This window comes from Schistocerca piceifrons, chromosome 4 (assembly GCF_021461385.2).
Source record: "Schistocerca piceifrons isolate TAMUIC-IGC-003096 chromosome 4, iqSchPice1.1, whole genome shotgun sequence".
In the NCBI taxonomy this organism is placed as follows: domain Eukaryota; kingdom Metazoa; phylum Arthropoda; class Insecta; order Orthoptera; family Acrididae; genus Schistocerca; species Schistocerca piceifrons.
Genome location: NC_060141.1, coordinates 72,491,113 through 72,508,103, shown reverse-complemented (window position 1 = coordinate 72,508,103; position 16,991 = coordinate 72,491,113). Strand labels below are relative to the sequence as shown.

General features: G+C 43.1%; 1 protein-coding gene across 1 annotated transcript in view; it reads right to left on the bottom strand.

Annotated features, from left to right (window-relative positions):
* Positions 1–16,991, bottom strand: part of LOC124794816 — a 552,259-nt gene that overhangs the window by 273,663 nt on the left and 261,605 nt on the right. Inside the window, exon 2 of the mRNA XM_047258475.1 lies at positions 5,336–5,452. Within this exon, the coding sequence (XP_047114431.1) occupies positions 5,336–5,452 (117 nt within the window). The remainder of the gene's footprint in view (positions 1–5,335; positions 5,453–16,991) is intronic.

Sequence of the window (16,991 nt, the reverse complement as noted above, 5' to 3'; positions counted from 1 at the left end):
AAGTGGCTCTCTTTACTCCAAAGGTCTCTTTAATTTTCCTGTAGGCAGTATCTATCTTACCCCTAGTGAGATAAGCCTCTACATCCTCTAGCCATCCCTGCTTAGCCATATTGCACTTCCTGTCGATATCATTTTTGAGGCGTTTGTTTTGCTTTTTGCCTGCTTCATTTACTGCCTTTTTATATTTTCTCCTTTCATCAATTAAATTCAATATTTATTCTGTTACCCAAGGGTTTCTACTAGCCCTCGTCTTTGTACCTATTTGATCCTCTGCTGCCTTCACTATTTCATCCCTCAAAGCTACCCATTCTTCTTATACTGTATTTCTTTCCCCCATTCCCGTCAAGTGTTCCCTTATGCTCTGCCTGAAACTCTCTACAACCTCTGGTTCTTTCAGTTTATCCAGGTCTCACCTCCTTAAATTCCCACATTTTTGCTGTTTCTTCAGTTTTAATCTACAGTTCATAACCAATAGATTGTGGTCAGAATCCACATCTGCCCTGGAAATGTCTTACAATTTAAAACCTGGTTCCTAAATCTCTGTCCCACCATTATATAAACTATCTGATACCTTTTAGTATTTTCAGGGTTCTTCCATGTATACAACCTTCTTTCATGATTCTTGAACCAAGTGTTAACTATGATTAAGTTATGCTCTGCGCAAAATTCTACCAGCCGGCTTCCTCTTGCATTTGTTAGCCCCAGTCCATATTCACCTACTATGTTTCCTTCTATCCCTTTTCCTACTCTCGAATTCCAGTCACCCATGACTATTAAATTTTCGTCCCCCTTCACATCCTGAATAATTTCTTTTATTTCCTCATACATTTCATCAATTTCTTCGTCATCTGCAGAGCTAGTTGACATATAAACTTGTACTACTGTAGTAGACACGGGCTTCGTGTCTATCTTGGCCACAATAATGCGTTCATTATGCTGTTTGTAGTAGCTTACCCGCACTCCTATTTTTTTTATTCATTATTAAACCTACTCCTGCATTACCCCTATTTCATTTTGTATTTATAAGCCTGTATTCACCTGACCAAAAGTCTTGTTCCTCCTGCCACCGAACTTCACTAATTCCCACTATATCTAACTTTAACCTATCCATTTCCCTTTTTAAATTTTCTAACCTACCTGCCCGATTAAGGGATCTGACATTCCACGCTCCGATCCGTAGAATGCCAGTTTTCTTTCTCCTGATAACGACGTCCTCCTGAGTAGTCCCCGCCCGGAGATCCAAATGGGGGACTATTTTACCTACGGAATATTTTACCCAAGAGGACGCCATCATCATTTAATCAAACAGTAAAGCTGCATGGCCTCGGGAAAAATTACGGCTGTAGTTTCCCCTTGCTTTCAGCCGTTCGCAGTACCAGAACAGCAAGGCCATTTTGGTTATTGTTACAAGGCCAGATCAGTCAGTCATCCAGACTGTTGCCCCTGCAACTACTGAAAAGGCTGCTGCCCCTCTTCAGGAACCACACACGTTTGTCTGGCCTCTCAACAGATACCCCTCCGTTGTGGTTGCACCTACGGTACGGCTATCTCTATCGTTGAGGCACGCAAGCCTCCCCACCAACGGCAAGGTCCATGGTTCATAGGGGGGTGGGGGGGCTTCTGCCTCTCTTATATTAATTTCTTTTGCTAAACAGTACAGTGCTGAAATACAGATATAAATCTGAAACTATCCGTACGATAAGATGGTATACAAAACTTTCCAGTCTACTTGACTTTCGGCATCTTTTGTGTACAACATAGTGGTCTTATTGTAAGGGTGAGTTTTGTATCATGGATTGGATTGTTTTGGGGAAGGAGACCAGACAGCGAGGTCATCGGTCTCATCGGATTAGGGAAGGACGGGGAAGGAAGTCGGCCGTGCCCTTTGAAAGGAACCATCCCGACATTTGCCTGGAGCGTTTTAGGGAAATCACGGAAAACCTAAATCAGGATGGCCGGTCCCGGGATTTTGTATCATGCTCACCTGATCATGTTTTATGTAAGTGTTACTACAGCTTTGTATTCTTGCGCTTTTATATTAGTATACGCGTATCCACTTTCCGTAATGTTAGTTCGCTTGTAATGCAGATAGAAGACGATCGAATGCAGCCGAAACAGGTTGCTGATAATAAATAAAAAAAGTGTAGCTGTTGGACACACAATCTAATTCCTAAAATGTCCTGCAGCTGACAACGACTCCCTTGTAGAAAATATTAAATAAATATACGTTTGTGCCGAACAGAAAAAATTTGTATTAAGGAGACCACACCCTGCCTATCTACCCCATGTTAATTTAGGCAAGTATTTGACCCACTTCTGAAAAAAACTATTTGATGCAGGGCCTTAATATTTTTATTGTATGTTACATGTTTCTAATAGAGTCAACTGTATTAAAATCTACTTTATCCATTTTATAGTTTTTAAGGAATACTTTTTTAAATTTATTAACAAAAAATATTAAGTTTTTTCTTGCAGAAAATAGTTTTTGTGAACTTCCTAATGGGGGAATATTAACGAATGTAGTACCAGAGGTGGCTTTTTATGTTATTCAGAATCTCTGAAAATTTCATTCATTTATCTATGATAGTTTCTGATATAATGGGGCAAATGTACTGAAAATATTAGTTTGCGGGAAAGTGACTTTAAAGTAAAAATTTTGAAATTTGTTATTTACAGTTGATTAAAACTGTCCTGCTGCATATGATGGCCCTTCTTTGGCCTCTAGGAAGTCGTCCAGTTTCTTTTTTACCTTCCTGGATGTTTGACTTGCTTTCTTGGCCATATTAGATGTAGACCTGTCAGCATCTGCTATCCTCATTTTATCGCAATGTTGCAGTCCAGTGATCGTATTTTAACCAGGATTAATTCCCAGCTTTTTCAGTACCCAGCACTTTCCAATATTACCACAATTGAATGTAATAACAGCATCGTGAACTCCTAGTTTCATTGTATGCATGCCTACAAAAACAGTTTTAGGAAGGCTGTTCCGAATTATGCTGTCGAAACATTCATTTGGGTTCTGTGTCTGCTCACGCAGACATTTCCTTAGAAGGTCAAGATGAGCCAAGTCTCTGCAAATAGGTTCAATTGCTGTAATAACAGCAGCACGAAGAGAATGCTGGTGAGAATAAGATTCTCCAGTTGCTTGAGCCCTATTGTATTTGCATCACGAATTTTCTCCTGATGGACAAATGTTTCTAATGGCTCTGAGCACTATGGGACTTAACGTCTATGGTCATCAGTCCCCTAGAACTTAGAACTACTTAAACCTAACTAACCTAAGGACATCACACAACACCCAGTCATCACGAGGCAGAGAAAATCCCTGACCCCGCCGGGAATCGAACCCGGGAACCCGGGCGTGGGAAGCGAGAACGCTACCGCCCGACCACGAGCTGCGGACCTGATGGACACAATCCATGACATGGCTTATCATCAGTAGAGGACTAATGGAAGAATATGGCCCAAACATCTCTCTTCATTGCCTCCAGATTTTCTTTATTTCTCCTAATTGCCTGTCCATAGTATACCTGCAAGTTTTCTGTTTGAGTTTGAGGCCCTGTCCGGTCAACAATTTTCCATCTTCTAATTTTTTTTTCCTCTCACATCAACAGCTAGTTTTCTCAGCCTTGTTCCCAAACGTTTCTGAACACGGCCTACACATTCTATTTTGCTAATAATGGCATCTCCATATGGCTTAGAGTTCACCACATTTTTGTATGCCTTACTGTCACCATCGCCCAAATATTTGGTCTACCGTGCGCCTCTTGTGTCTACGGAGCGATGAAATATTTGTTGTACTCCATGAACTTCCATACCACCACTTGTTCCTCTAAAATTAGCCACGCAGTTGTGCTCTTTATGTTCTCCACATCTAACACTTTACCGGTGTCTACATTCGTGGCAGTCACTACTCCATTCAGAGAAGTATGTGCTCTTTTCTGCCAACTTCCATCAAGTGCAACTGCAATATCCAAACATCAATCATTTTCTTCCACTGCTTCCCTAGCAGACAGTTTCATGCTTTCCTCACTGACCTCACATACAGCTTTCTCTAATATTGCAGTCAGTTTTTCAAATTTATTTGGTGGTTGATGTAAGTTCATCACTGAACAAAATATTCTCCCTGCAGCCATGCTGTTGCCAATGGATCGTAAGGCATAAACTAATCTAGTATTGATTTCATAAGGACCACTTGCATCTATCTGGTTTTGAAGTACTCATAAATGAAATCACAGCTGAGCATTTAGTGCAAATTAAATCCTAAGCAATTGCTAGGCCTTTACTCCCGCTGGCACTCTCACAAATTTTCACACTCTGTGACTCACCACACTGTCTACGTTGTACAAATTTAGAAATTACATCTGATAATATTCTCAAATTTATAATAATGTTACTGCACCCCTTGTCACTCACAGTAAATTCGTTGTAACTCTCTTGAAATTGTGGGAGCTTCTTTGATGATGCACTCGTTGAAGAATTACAATTAGAAACATCGTTGCAAGGCGACATAACCTCTTGTACAGAAAGCTTTCTAAACTTGTTTCCTCTAAATTGTCGTTTCTTGAAAATGCCTTTACGTTTCGTCATCTTCAATAAACACAACAAAACACACGTAAACAAGCACTGCAAACGTAAGTATAACAACTACTCGCAATCACACTTGAACAAAACTAACCGCGCGTTTGAAAGTGTGTTGTTTACAAACAGCAGAAACAAAAGAATACCGACCTTTGCATTCCAAGGATAGCCAACACACTCTGGAGTAAAAAAAAAATCCCTAACGTGCAATGTAGGGGGTATAAAGATCTAAAATATATGCAGAAAAGTGGGTGGCAGAAAAGTGGGTGTGGCACATAAACACACGTGGTAGAAAAATGTCCTTTAAATGCTCGAAAAAAAAATTTTTTTGAGCAAAATTCTTCTCATAGAACTTAAATAAAACCTTAATCTGTCGAAATATGATGAAAACCGAAAATCGATTTTTTTCGACCTGATCCACGGTGTTGATCCCTTAATGTGCTTTTGGGATGAGACGAAATGTCTGTGTCACGTACAAATAGCTGCATCCAGCTACATCGCTGCGACGTAGCGACACATTTGGAACACTCTTCATATCAGTTGTGGAGCAGCGCAGTTGTGGCCAGTAGGAAAGAAACGTTGTGAGCCGCACAGTTCTAAGGCGCACACGACAGGTGACTACGTGCAGAGTGCTGCGGCAGGCAAGCTTCGAGTAATGAGGAGCAGCGGGCGGACTGAGCTGGCGTGTTAACGAAGAGGCCGGTAATGGCGTCGTTAGGTGACAGGCTAGAGCAGGGCAGGAGAGGCAGCTTACCGCCGAAGCAGGAGAAGAGGCCCGTGTCTCGCTGCGGCTCGCACACGCAGCGGCCGCCCTTGCACGTGTAGCCGGGCAGGTTCATGCACGCCATCGTGTCCGTGCAGAAGATCACGCCTGCAACAGCCACGAAGCACAACACTGCTCAGAGAGACCACGTTACACCACAGAAAACACACTTATACCACAGTTCACTTGAGGATTCACAAAAATGGCTCAAATGGCGCTGAGCACTATGGGGCTTAACATCTGAGGTCATCAGTCCCCTAGAACTTAGAACTACTTAAACCTAACTAACCTAGGGACATCACACACATCCATGCCCGAGGCAGGATTCGAACCTGCGACCGTAGCAGTCGCGCGGTTCCGGACTGAAGCGCCCCGAACCGCTCGGCCACCTCGGCCGGCAGTGTTAATGATATCATGGTAACTGTGTATTAGCACGTAACACTATCCGATCAAAAGCATCCGGAGACACATATTACTGGACACTAACATCGGATGCGTCCACCATTATGACGGCTCGAACTCTGCTGGGGACTCCTTCAGCGCGGTGTCTGAATGTCTGTGGAGGAGCGCATTCTTCCACAAGAGCTGAAACCAGAGAAGATAGTAATTTTGGATGCTGGCGTGTGGAACGCAGCCGACGTTCCAGTTTACACCAAAGGTGTTCCATTAGGTTCTGGTCGGGATTCTTGTGCAGGTCAGTCTATTGAAATACGTTATTGTCAACATCTACATCTACATCTACGTACATACTCCGCAATCCACCATACAGTGCGTGGCAGAGGGTACCTTGTACCACAACTAGCATCTTCTCTCCCTGTTCCACTCCCAAACAGAACGAGGAAAAAATGACTGCCTATATGCCTCTGTACGAGCCCTAATCTCTCTTATCTTATTTTTGTGGTCTTTCCGCGAAATATAAGTTAGCGGCAGTAAAATTGTACTGCAGTCAGCCTCAAATGCTGGTTCTCTAAATTTCTTCAGCAGCGACTCACGAAAAGAACGCCTCCTTTCCTCCAGAGACTACCATCCGAGTTCCTGAAGCATTTCCGTAACTCTCGCGTGATGATAAAACCTGCCAGTAACAAATCTAGCAGCCCGCCTCTGAATTGCTTCTATGTCCTCCCTCAATCTGATCTGATAGGGACCCCACACGCTAGAGCAGTACTCAAGAATAGGTCGTATTAGTGTTTTATAAGCGGTCTCCTTTGCAGATGAACCACATGTTCCCAAAATTCTACCAATGAACCGAAGACGACTATCCGCCTTCCCCACAACTGCCATTACATGCTTGTCCCACTTCATATCGTTCTGCAATGTTAGGCCCAAATATTAAATCGACGTGACTGTGTCATGCGCTACACTACACTACTAATGGAGTGTTCAAACACTACGGGATTCTTTTTCCTATGCATCTGCATTAATTTACATTTATCTATATTTAGAGTTAGCTGCCATTCTTTACACCAATCACAAATCCTGTCCAAGCCATCTTGTATCCTCCTACAGTCACTCAACGACGACACCTTCCCGTACACCACAGCATCATCAGCAAACAGCCGCACATTACTATCCACCCTTTCCAAAAGATCATTTATGTAGACAGAAAACAACAGCGGACCTACCACACTTCCCTGGGGCACTCTCATGGATGCTACTTTATGGCAAAGACCAACGTCGTGCTGATACAAACAATCATTAGCTCCGAACTGTACCTCTACTGTAGGCAGTATACAATGGCGTAAGATATGTTCATACCCTTCTGCACGTAGTGTTTTCTTAAACGCAGTTACGGGAACACACACTAAGCACGTAGAAACACCCCCATCACCTCCTCCGTACTTAACTGTTGACAGTACACATGGTGGCAGGTGACGTGTTTTAGACGTTCGTCAAACGAGAACCCTTCCGTGGGCTTCCCACACGGTATAGCGTGAGTCATCACACCAAATCACTCTTTCCCAGAGTCCACAGCTAGTGGTCTCGCGGTCACGTTCTCGCTTCACGAGCACTGGGTCCCCGGTTTCGATTCCCGGCGGAGTCAGGGATTTTCACCTACCTCTAGATGACTGGGTGTTTGTGTTGTCCTCATCATTTCATCATCATTCATGAAAGTGGCGAGATTGGACTGAGCTAAGGTTGGGAATTTGTACGGGCATCATAACCGCGCAGTTGAGCACCCCACAAACCAAACATCATCATCATCGTCATTTCCAGGCATACACTGTCCAGTGGCACCCATTTTTACGCAGCCTGAAGTGTGGCTCAGCATTCACAACAGAAATGTGTGGCTTACGAGCAGTTGCTCGTCCATTGTACCCAACTCCTTTTAACTCCCTACGCACGGTGGTTGTGCCAGCTGGACTGCTCGTAACACTTTGAAAATCGCGAGTGATTCCTTCCGCTGATTTCATGCGATTTCTTACAACCATCCTCCGCGAAGCCTGATAGTCCCTGTCGGCCAGTGCATGAGGTCTGCCTGCCCTGTGTTTGCCCCTTCGCGTTTCCGCTTCGTGATATTCCTGGCTGTGGCCGCCAGCATTGTATTTTGCTACAAGCTCTCCTTGATGCAGCTTGATACACGTGAAGTAGCATATGGTACAGAAACGGAGTGAAGTACAAGCGACAGATGGTACACTATAGGGTGGCGCATGAAATTTGCTACCAATTTGTTTTTGAATATAATCTTTATAGTCAATACAATCTGAAAGGAACATATACTACAATGAAGAGCCGTCCATGGAGATTTGTTCTAACTCAGCACATGCTCAATATGTCCACCATTTCGTTTCCTAACTTTCTTCAAAAGAACACTAAAGTTAGTGATTACCCTACGGCACATGTCTTCCGTAATTTCACTGCAAGCTTGAAGAATAAGTCTTCTGAGCTCCATTAAATCACGTGGACGTTTCGGGAAAATTTTTTCCTTTAGGTACCCCCAAAGAAAACAGTCACATGGATTGAAGTCTGGACTATTGGGGGGCCAATTTTGTCCGTCATTGAAGCGACCTGGAAACCTGAGTGAAATGATCCGCATGTCGAAATGCTCGTGTAAAAACACCAACACAGTGTTTGCAGTATGTGGCCTTGCTCCATCTTGCATGAACCACTGCGTGTTGAAGGGCAAGGCAGTAGCAAGAAGCTGTGGAATGAAGCTATTGCGAAGCATGCTCAAATAACGCTCGCTGTTCACAGTTTCTTCAAAGAAAAAGGGTCCAATAAGTCCGTGACTGGAAATTGCTGCCGACGCTGTAATCTTCGGAGCATAATGTTGTCGTTCATGAAGCACTTGTGGGTTTTCAGTGGCCCAAAAGCGTACATTTTGTTTGTTAACCACACCGTCTAAATGAAAATGCGCCTCGTCTGAAAACCAAACGTTGTTGAGAGTTTCTTCCCTATCCTCCGCCCACTGAGCAAACAGCAGTCTCTGCTGCTTGTGTTCTTCAGTGAGCTTCTGTGCACAGGTCATCTTGTATGAGTGCATATGGAGGTCACTTTTAAGAATGCTTTGAACAGAGCGTCTGGATATTCCCAGTTGCACTGCTGCCTTTCTATACGATTTCCAGTGACTTCTCTGTACAGCAACTCGTAGGTCGAGGTCGCTTCGCTTCGAATACTGTTCCTTCCTGTACAAATTTATCGTACAACCTGTGGATGGTCTTCTTGCAAGGGACCCATCGTGTGTTAAACTGTTGTCGAAAACGCCTCTGGGTCACAACAAGGCTTTTCGTTTCATGAAAAAGTAACACAATTGCCGATCGTTGCTGTGTTGTCAGTCTTCCATTGTCAGCCACTGCTGCTTACTGGTCTCCTAGTGGCAGTACCGTGAATTACACGTCATTTCGTAACTTATTTGTTTTTCCAAGCTCTGCTGGTACTGCTGTAGAGATCCCAGCGGGATATCTAATGTGCGTCGTAAATTGCGAAAGAAACAATTGGTAACACATTTCGTGCGCCACCCTGTATATATCATTACCGTGGGTGAGTCCGTCAGTTGTACTGAACTTGCATCTGATTGGTCGGCACGTTCGGGTGCTAGGCGCCCAAACGCCTAACTTCTCTTGTTAATTATTTATATACTTTTCATTGTATTTAACCCAGTTTTTAGTATGACAATCTCTCATGGTTACCCTACGAGTCTATCGTTCTTGTTTATTAAATTTCACTAGCTTTGGAGAAACATAAGAGTAACGATATTGCAACCGAAGTGCTTAAGGGGCTCCGGAAAGGCTCAAAATCATGAAAAGTTCAATTTTTACTTTTTTGCGTTTTCTGAATCTGCAGACTATTACCTTTTAATAGATATATAATTTATTCAATTCCGAAGACTACAACCATTTTTAAATTTTTTTTTGAAATGTGTTCTACATGGGCGTGACCCACCGTGGCGCTGTTAAACTGCTGTCAAATGGTGTTATTATTAACGTCCGTGTTCATCAGGTACATTTTAGTGATGTGAGATAAAGTATGTGTTGTGGCTAACCTGTGATGGTTCAATATATATCGCTGGTGTGATTGTCGATTGTTTCATGTTTATTTACTCTGTCGTTATCTCGAAAATATTCGTAATTAATTCTGTTTCTTGAGTCTCTGTTTTGTTGAAGTATAATAATGAGTAAAAGTAAAGTTATTAGAAATCCTCTGAAGGCTTTTAAGAAAAGGAGAAATGTTGGAAAGCGAAAGGTATGTGTTATTACTGTAAACAATAAAGACGATAACCAAGTGAGTGAACCTAACCTCTCAAGTACACCTGCCCATAGCAGTCAAAGTGGGAAAGAAAATACTTCACAGAAGAAGCTTGGTTCAATGAGTGAAAACTATGAATGTTTTATGGGCGAATCGGATGTGAATGAAATATTTGATATGTCGGTTCTCAAAGGAATTTTTTCAAACTGTGTAAGATGTATTCATTGTAGTGAAGTTGTTCTGGAGCTCTCCATAATAAAGCACGTAGGACTTGCTAGTGAAATACAACTGAAATGTGATAAGTGTTCATACATGACCACCTTTTGGAACAGTGTTGCAGTAACTGCAACTGAAGAAAATGGTAGCAAAATCTACGAACACAACAACGAGCGATGCTTGCTTTAGACAAGGAACGCCTTCGGGCTGCAGACAGGGCTGTAAAGAGTCTAGAAATACAAGCAAGAGTAAACAGGAGGAGGAACAAGAGGAAGCTGGAGGAGGAGTTTGCAGAGGATGAAGATAATCCATCCTATGGACCTGGAATGCACTAAAAAGTTAATCCAATCTTTGTCGCTCGATTCCCAAAACTTTTATTTTCTCATATTAATTACATGTTTTCTAAGGATCTTCCAAACATATTTGTTTCAAACTTTCAGTAAATGTTACACAGTACCTTCTGCATAATTTAACACAGCCTTTTTCCAAAAAACTGTATATTTTTGAATATATAAATAAAAAATTACAAAAAAAGTTGTGAATTTTCATTACAATTGAAAAAAATCATCTTTAATAACTGAACTAAAATTTCGTAAAATCCCTGTGTTAAGTTGTAGCCCATATTCCAATAAATAATCTGTAAAAAGTTCAACATCCTACCTCAAATACTTTGTGAGGAAAGATGTAATTTATAAGTGTTATTTTAACATTGCAAGTATAGGGCGTTCCGGAGCCCCTTAAGACACTTTCGGGTCGCATTGGCGCGCCTGGGAGAAGAAGTACTTCGGCTGGGCTAGTCACAGTTTCCGGGCGTTCTTCAGAGGCGGACACGTATCTCTGTTTCGGGCTTTCTGAAGGGTCGGACACATATCTCAATATCGTGCGTTACTTAGATGCGGATAACAAATAGTCACTCTGTTTCGGGTGTTCTTCAGAGCCGGACATTTTGTACTCTACATCGGGCGTAACTTAGTTGTGAATATGTAATACTCACTTTGTCTAGTGCGCACCGGAAGGCGGACAAGTGTATCATATTTTGGAAGTTGGATGGAAAAGTTACCATACAATTAAGAAAGCTCCGCAGAGTGTTGCAAAAGACAGTATAAAATGTGTGGACATTTAAATAATAACCAAACAGGTTACATTATTGAGAAGTGTCGCCTACCATCATTGTTAGTACAACAGATCTTGCTCTCTGTAGATATAGAGGCTAATCTGGGCAAGCGGCATCCCACAAAAAGCACAATCACAGTTTCGAACTGACAGCATAGCAGCCTCCGCCGAAGAAGATGTCACCACCGAAGAGCTGTCTTCTGCGCTGGCGACACAACACGGTCAGAGACTCTTATTCAATTTCTCCAGGTCTCTTCGGCTTCCAAATGTGACTTCCAAAGCACACATTGTTTATAACTTCACAATCACATCACCAAAAGAGTTTAAAAGTCACTGGTGGATTTATTGCTCAGGTGACATCCAATCAGTAGTCCACGTTCAAAGTCACTGAGCTCTCTCATTCTGCTGTTGCTGCTTCTCTGCTGACAATAAAATACTCTCCTCCCCCTATTATCCGTGTGAGTCCGCCTCCAGTGGCATCCAGTGGCCAATTCCGCATTAGGTAGGGGTGTCTGGATACTTTTGTTCAGGCAGTATACAGTCAGTCTGATTCATATTCGACCATATTTGCTTTTAGGAAATGTTAAATTGCATTAATTATACTTCAAATAAAATAATCTCTAAATAGGCGGTCTCAGGTTTTACTCATATCTACATCTATACCTCGCAAAATACTGAACTGCATGGCAGAAGGAACTTACCACTGTACCAATTATCAGGGCTTTCTTTCATTCCATTCGCGTAAGAAGTGCAGGAAGCATTACTGTTCAAACGGCTGTGTGCACTCTGTAGTCAGTCTCATATTGTAAGGTTTATAATTTGAAACAGCAACCAGCCATAAGTTTGGTTTAAAAAGTTTATTCTAATCGAACCATACTGGTTTCGGATTTGTTACAAACCAGTCTTCAGATAATTGTTATACACGTACTTTCCTGATGCTGTCTCATTTTCTCGTCGTCGTTGGTTTTCTGCACAAACACAAACAAAAAGTTTATTGTTCAAAATTCGGTAAACTTACGAGAGAAACTTATTTGTACTTCGCAGAAACATACAGGAAATGGGTTTACAGCTAATAAAACATTACGAAAAACTTTGTTTATCTTAGTGCAGAAAGCCAATAACGACCATAAAACAAGACCGCAGCAGGAAATCAAGGAAGTCTTTAACACTTACATGAAGATCGATTAGTAAGAGATACGAAACAGGTAATGATTTTATCTACGCAAACTTTATCAAAAAATGATTGTGGCTGGTTCTCTTTCAAATTATAAACCTTATAATTCTATTAAAGCCATGGTTCTCACCTCTACTTTCGACAAGATAGTGTTAGTCTACGGAAGCGACATATAGACTGCTCAGCTGCAGCTGGTTCTTGAAACTTTTACGTGAAAGATGTTCAGATGTGTGTGAATTCCTAAGGGACCAAACTGCTGAGGTCATCGGTCCCTAGTCTTACACACTACTTAAACTAACTTATGCTAAGAACAACACATACACCCAAGGGAGGACTCGAACCTCGGGCGGGAGGGGCCGCGCAGTCCGTGACATGGCGCCTCAAACCGCTCGGCCACTCCGCGCGGCTTTTTGCGAGACATTTGATGTTTATCTTTAAGCGTGTGTCAGTTGAGGTTCTTCTGATTGCCTGTGACGCTGTTCCGTACGTCAGACAAACCTGTGACAATACATGCTGCTTTTTTTTTGTCTAGATTCAGTACTCTCTGTTAATGCAGTATGGTATGTGTGCCACACTCTTGATGTATGGTCTAGGATGGGCCGCACGAGCGTTTTGTAAGCGGTCTCCATTGTGAGCAGATCGTATTTTCCCAGTATCACACCAATGAAGTCAAGTCTATGTCCTAAATTCCGTACTGGTGAGCCTGTGCCATCGTTCCATTTCATATGCCTACAAACTGGTACACATAGGTATATGTATGAGTTGGCCAGCGCCTCTGGCGGTCGTTAATATTGTATGACAGGCAGTCATATCTGAACCGAACACCCGCCACAACCTGATCATGGAATGGTTTCATTCAAAAATAATCGTCTAACACGTTAAGACTTTTATCTCACTGGGAGACGAGACGATCAGTTGCTGTTTTGTAGATTGTGGTCGGCCGCCGACTGATCCACAAAAGCGCCATTCTTGCACTTTGTCATCCGACTTAAACCGACGTCCATGCATGCCCTTCTTCAGGCCGCCAAAGATATGAGAGTCACACGGTGGGAGATTCGGGCTGTACGGAGTATGTTGCAGGGTTTCCCAACCAAATCGCTGAAGCGGAGTCGTCGTGCGACTGGCAGTGTGGGGGCGGGAGTCATCGTGCAACAGGTGTCGAGCCCTGTAGTTCATCCTACTTGTCGGACAGCGAGCCACAAATCTCGTCTCCAGTGAAACGCAGTTTGGACAGTCGTTACCCAAGGAACGGGTATAAACATCGAAGATAATCCGCAGCACAGTAAAGAAGCAATTATGAACAGGTTTAGCATAAGTCCGCAGCAATATGACCGTGCTGTGCGTAAGAAAAACTTTAGATATTCAAGGGAGGACAAGGCGCACTTTTTTTTTTATGGAAACTGGTGTTTGGGTGTTTCAAGGATGCTCGATACAATTTACAGGATGTGTGACCTACTACGCTATACGTATCAAATTGAGCGCTACATAGATTACAGTGATTTTAAGGGAACCAGTGGACGGTTGCATTCCTTCAAACAGAATTGCAAGGCATAATATAACGAAATTTCAAACAAAGCGTCAGTTTGACGATTCACAGCCAACGGAGGAATCGGCCCTAAATTTGTACGTCAGATAAACTAACTTATCCCATCGTTCAGTAAGGAATTTGTGTTCAACTCCGAGCAATCGGGATTTGAAGAGGAAACGCATATGAAAGGAACCCTGGAAATTAGAGGCACGAAGAGAGTTGTATCAAGATCAACTAACATCAATGGCTTAACACATTCCTATATAGCTATGCCGACTGTTAATCTGGATGATAAATTGGCTGAGAAGTTATTTATTGTGCTGAGAGAAGTTGGAGGTGCTCTGCCTCCTACAATTCTTTCTCGTGTGCATGATCTCGCAAAGGCAACAGGGAATAATTGCGTTATAGTAAGTAAGAGTGGGAAAATGGGTGTAAGAAAACTATGGTATGAGCACTGCTTTTGGCCAATAGTTGCCAAAATAACTTGTTTTTCTTTTATTCATGGTCTGCGTATGAAAATCATACGCCCTTAGAGCAAACTATCCCTCTTAAAAAGCACGTGGCATTGCTGTTTACACCACATGGAATCACTGGACAAAAACCCGCGCCTATGAAACACATCGTCTGCAGCTACTCCTTCAAGAATAGCCAGTTTCACTATAAGTTCCACGACCGACTGTTTCGCTTTCGGTTGAACGCCATCACATTCCATCAGTTCTCACCATACCGTTACACCGATGTGATTATATATCCATTATTTAAGATTGGATACCTATCTGAATGTCCTGTACAGTTAGTAACTGCCAAGGAGTTCGTCTCCTATCTTGATGGTGCGATCCTATGTGGTCACTCTGACGCGCCATTTTCATTCGGTGTTCATGGTGCAAGTTAATGGTTTGTTTTGAACATTTCTTGAATGTCGACGATGTCCATTAAGTGAAGTATGCTACATACAACTCACAGTATGTTGATCTCTGCACTCCCGGACATTCATTTCCTGCCGCCCTCCCGATGCACATGGCGATCAATAGCAGCTAGTGTTTTTCCTGTCATAATTGTTAACACAACACTTTCTAATGAGCCTTACTAAAGATTGAACTTGCGACCTCGCACTATAGCTGCTCCTTGTTGGTGTTTTGGATTACTACTATAGGTCCAACGGAAGCCCAGGTGGATGTCCCCCACAGCATAATAATGCCCTCATTGGCTTGCGCCTGTGGCGCGACCAATGTTTAAAGTAGCCATTGGACTGGACGACGGCGTACATATATGGACAAGACCATCGACCTTCTTTCTGGCTCTGTGGGAAAAAATACACTACTGGCCATTAAAATTACTACACCAAGAAGAAATACAGATGATAAACAGGTATTCATTGGACAAATATACTAGAAACGACATGTGATTACATTTTCACGCAACTTGGGTGCATAGATCCTGAGAAATCAGTATCCAGAACGACCACCTCTGGCCGTGATAACGCCCTTGATACGCATGGTCATTGAGTCAAACAGAGCTTGGATGGCGTGTACAGGTACAGCTGCCCAGGCAGCTTCAACACGATACCACAGTTCATCAAGAGTAGTGACTGGCGTATTGTGACGAGCCAGTTGCTCGGCAACATTGACCAGACGTTTTCAATTGGTGAGAGATCTGGAGAATGTGCTGGCCAGGGTAGCAGTCTAACATTTTCTGTATCCAGAAAGTCCCGTACAGGACCTGCAACATGCGGTCGTGCATTATCCTGCTGAAATGTAGGGTTTTGCAGGGATCGAATGAAGGGCAGAGCCACGGGTCGTAACACATATGAAATGTAACGTCCACTGTTCAAAGTGCCGTCCGTGCGAACAAGAGGCGACCGAGACGTGTAACCAATGGCACCCCATACCGTTACGCCGTGTGATACGCCAGTATGGCGATGACAAATACACGCTTCCAATGTGCGTTCACCGCGATGTCGCCAAACACGGATGCGACCATGATGATGCTGTAAACAGAACCTGGATTCATCCGAAAAAATGACGTTTTCCCGTTCGTGCACTCAGGTTCGTCGTTGAGTTCACCATCGCAGGCGCTCATGTCTGTGATACATCGTCAAGGGTAACCGCAGCCATGGTCTCCGAGCTGATAGTCCATGCTGCTGCAAAAGTCGTCGAACTGTTCGTGCAGATGGTTATTGTCTTGCAAACGTCCCCATCTATTGACTCAGGGATGGAGACGTGGCTGCACGATCCGTTACAGCCATGTGGATAAGATGCCTGTCACCTCGACTGCTAGTGATACGAGGCCGTTGGGATCCAGCACTATGTTCCGTATTACCCTCGTGAATCTACCGATTCCATATTCTGCTAACAGTCATTGGAACTCGACCAACGCGAGCAGCAATGTCGCGATACGATAAACCGCAATCGTGATAGGCTACAATCCGACCTTTGTCATCGTCGAAAACGTGATGGTACGCATTTCTCCTCCTTGCACGAGGCATCACAACCACGTTTCACCAGGCAACGCCGGTCTACTGCTGTTTGTGTATGAGAAATCGGTTGGAAACTTTCCTCATGTCAGCATGTTGTAGGTGTCGCCACAGGCGCCAACGTTGTGTGAATGCTCTGAAAAGCTAATCATTTACATATCACAGCATCTTCTTCCTGTCGGTTAAATTTCGCGTCTGTAGCACGTCATCTTCGTGGTGTAGCAATTTCAATGGCTAAGCTAATCATATGCATATCACAGCATCTTCTTCCTGTCGGTTAAATTTCGCGTCTGTAGCACGTCATCTTCGTGGTGTAGCAATTTCAATGGCTAGTAGTGTATGAAAGCGGATGAATCTCTTTTAAATAACCTGAATTTTAGAGTCTTAGCCATGCCTTAATGGAGTTATTTCTTGTTTCTACCCTGCAAAGAATATTACATACCAGTGGTGGTCTTACTGA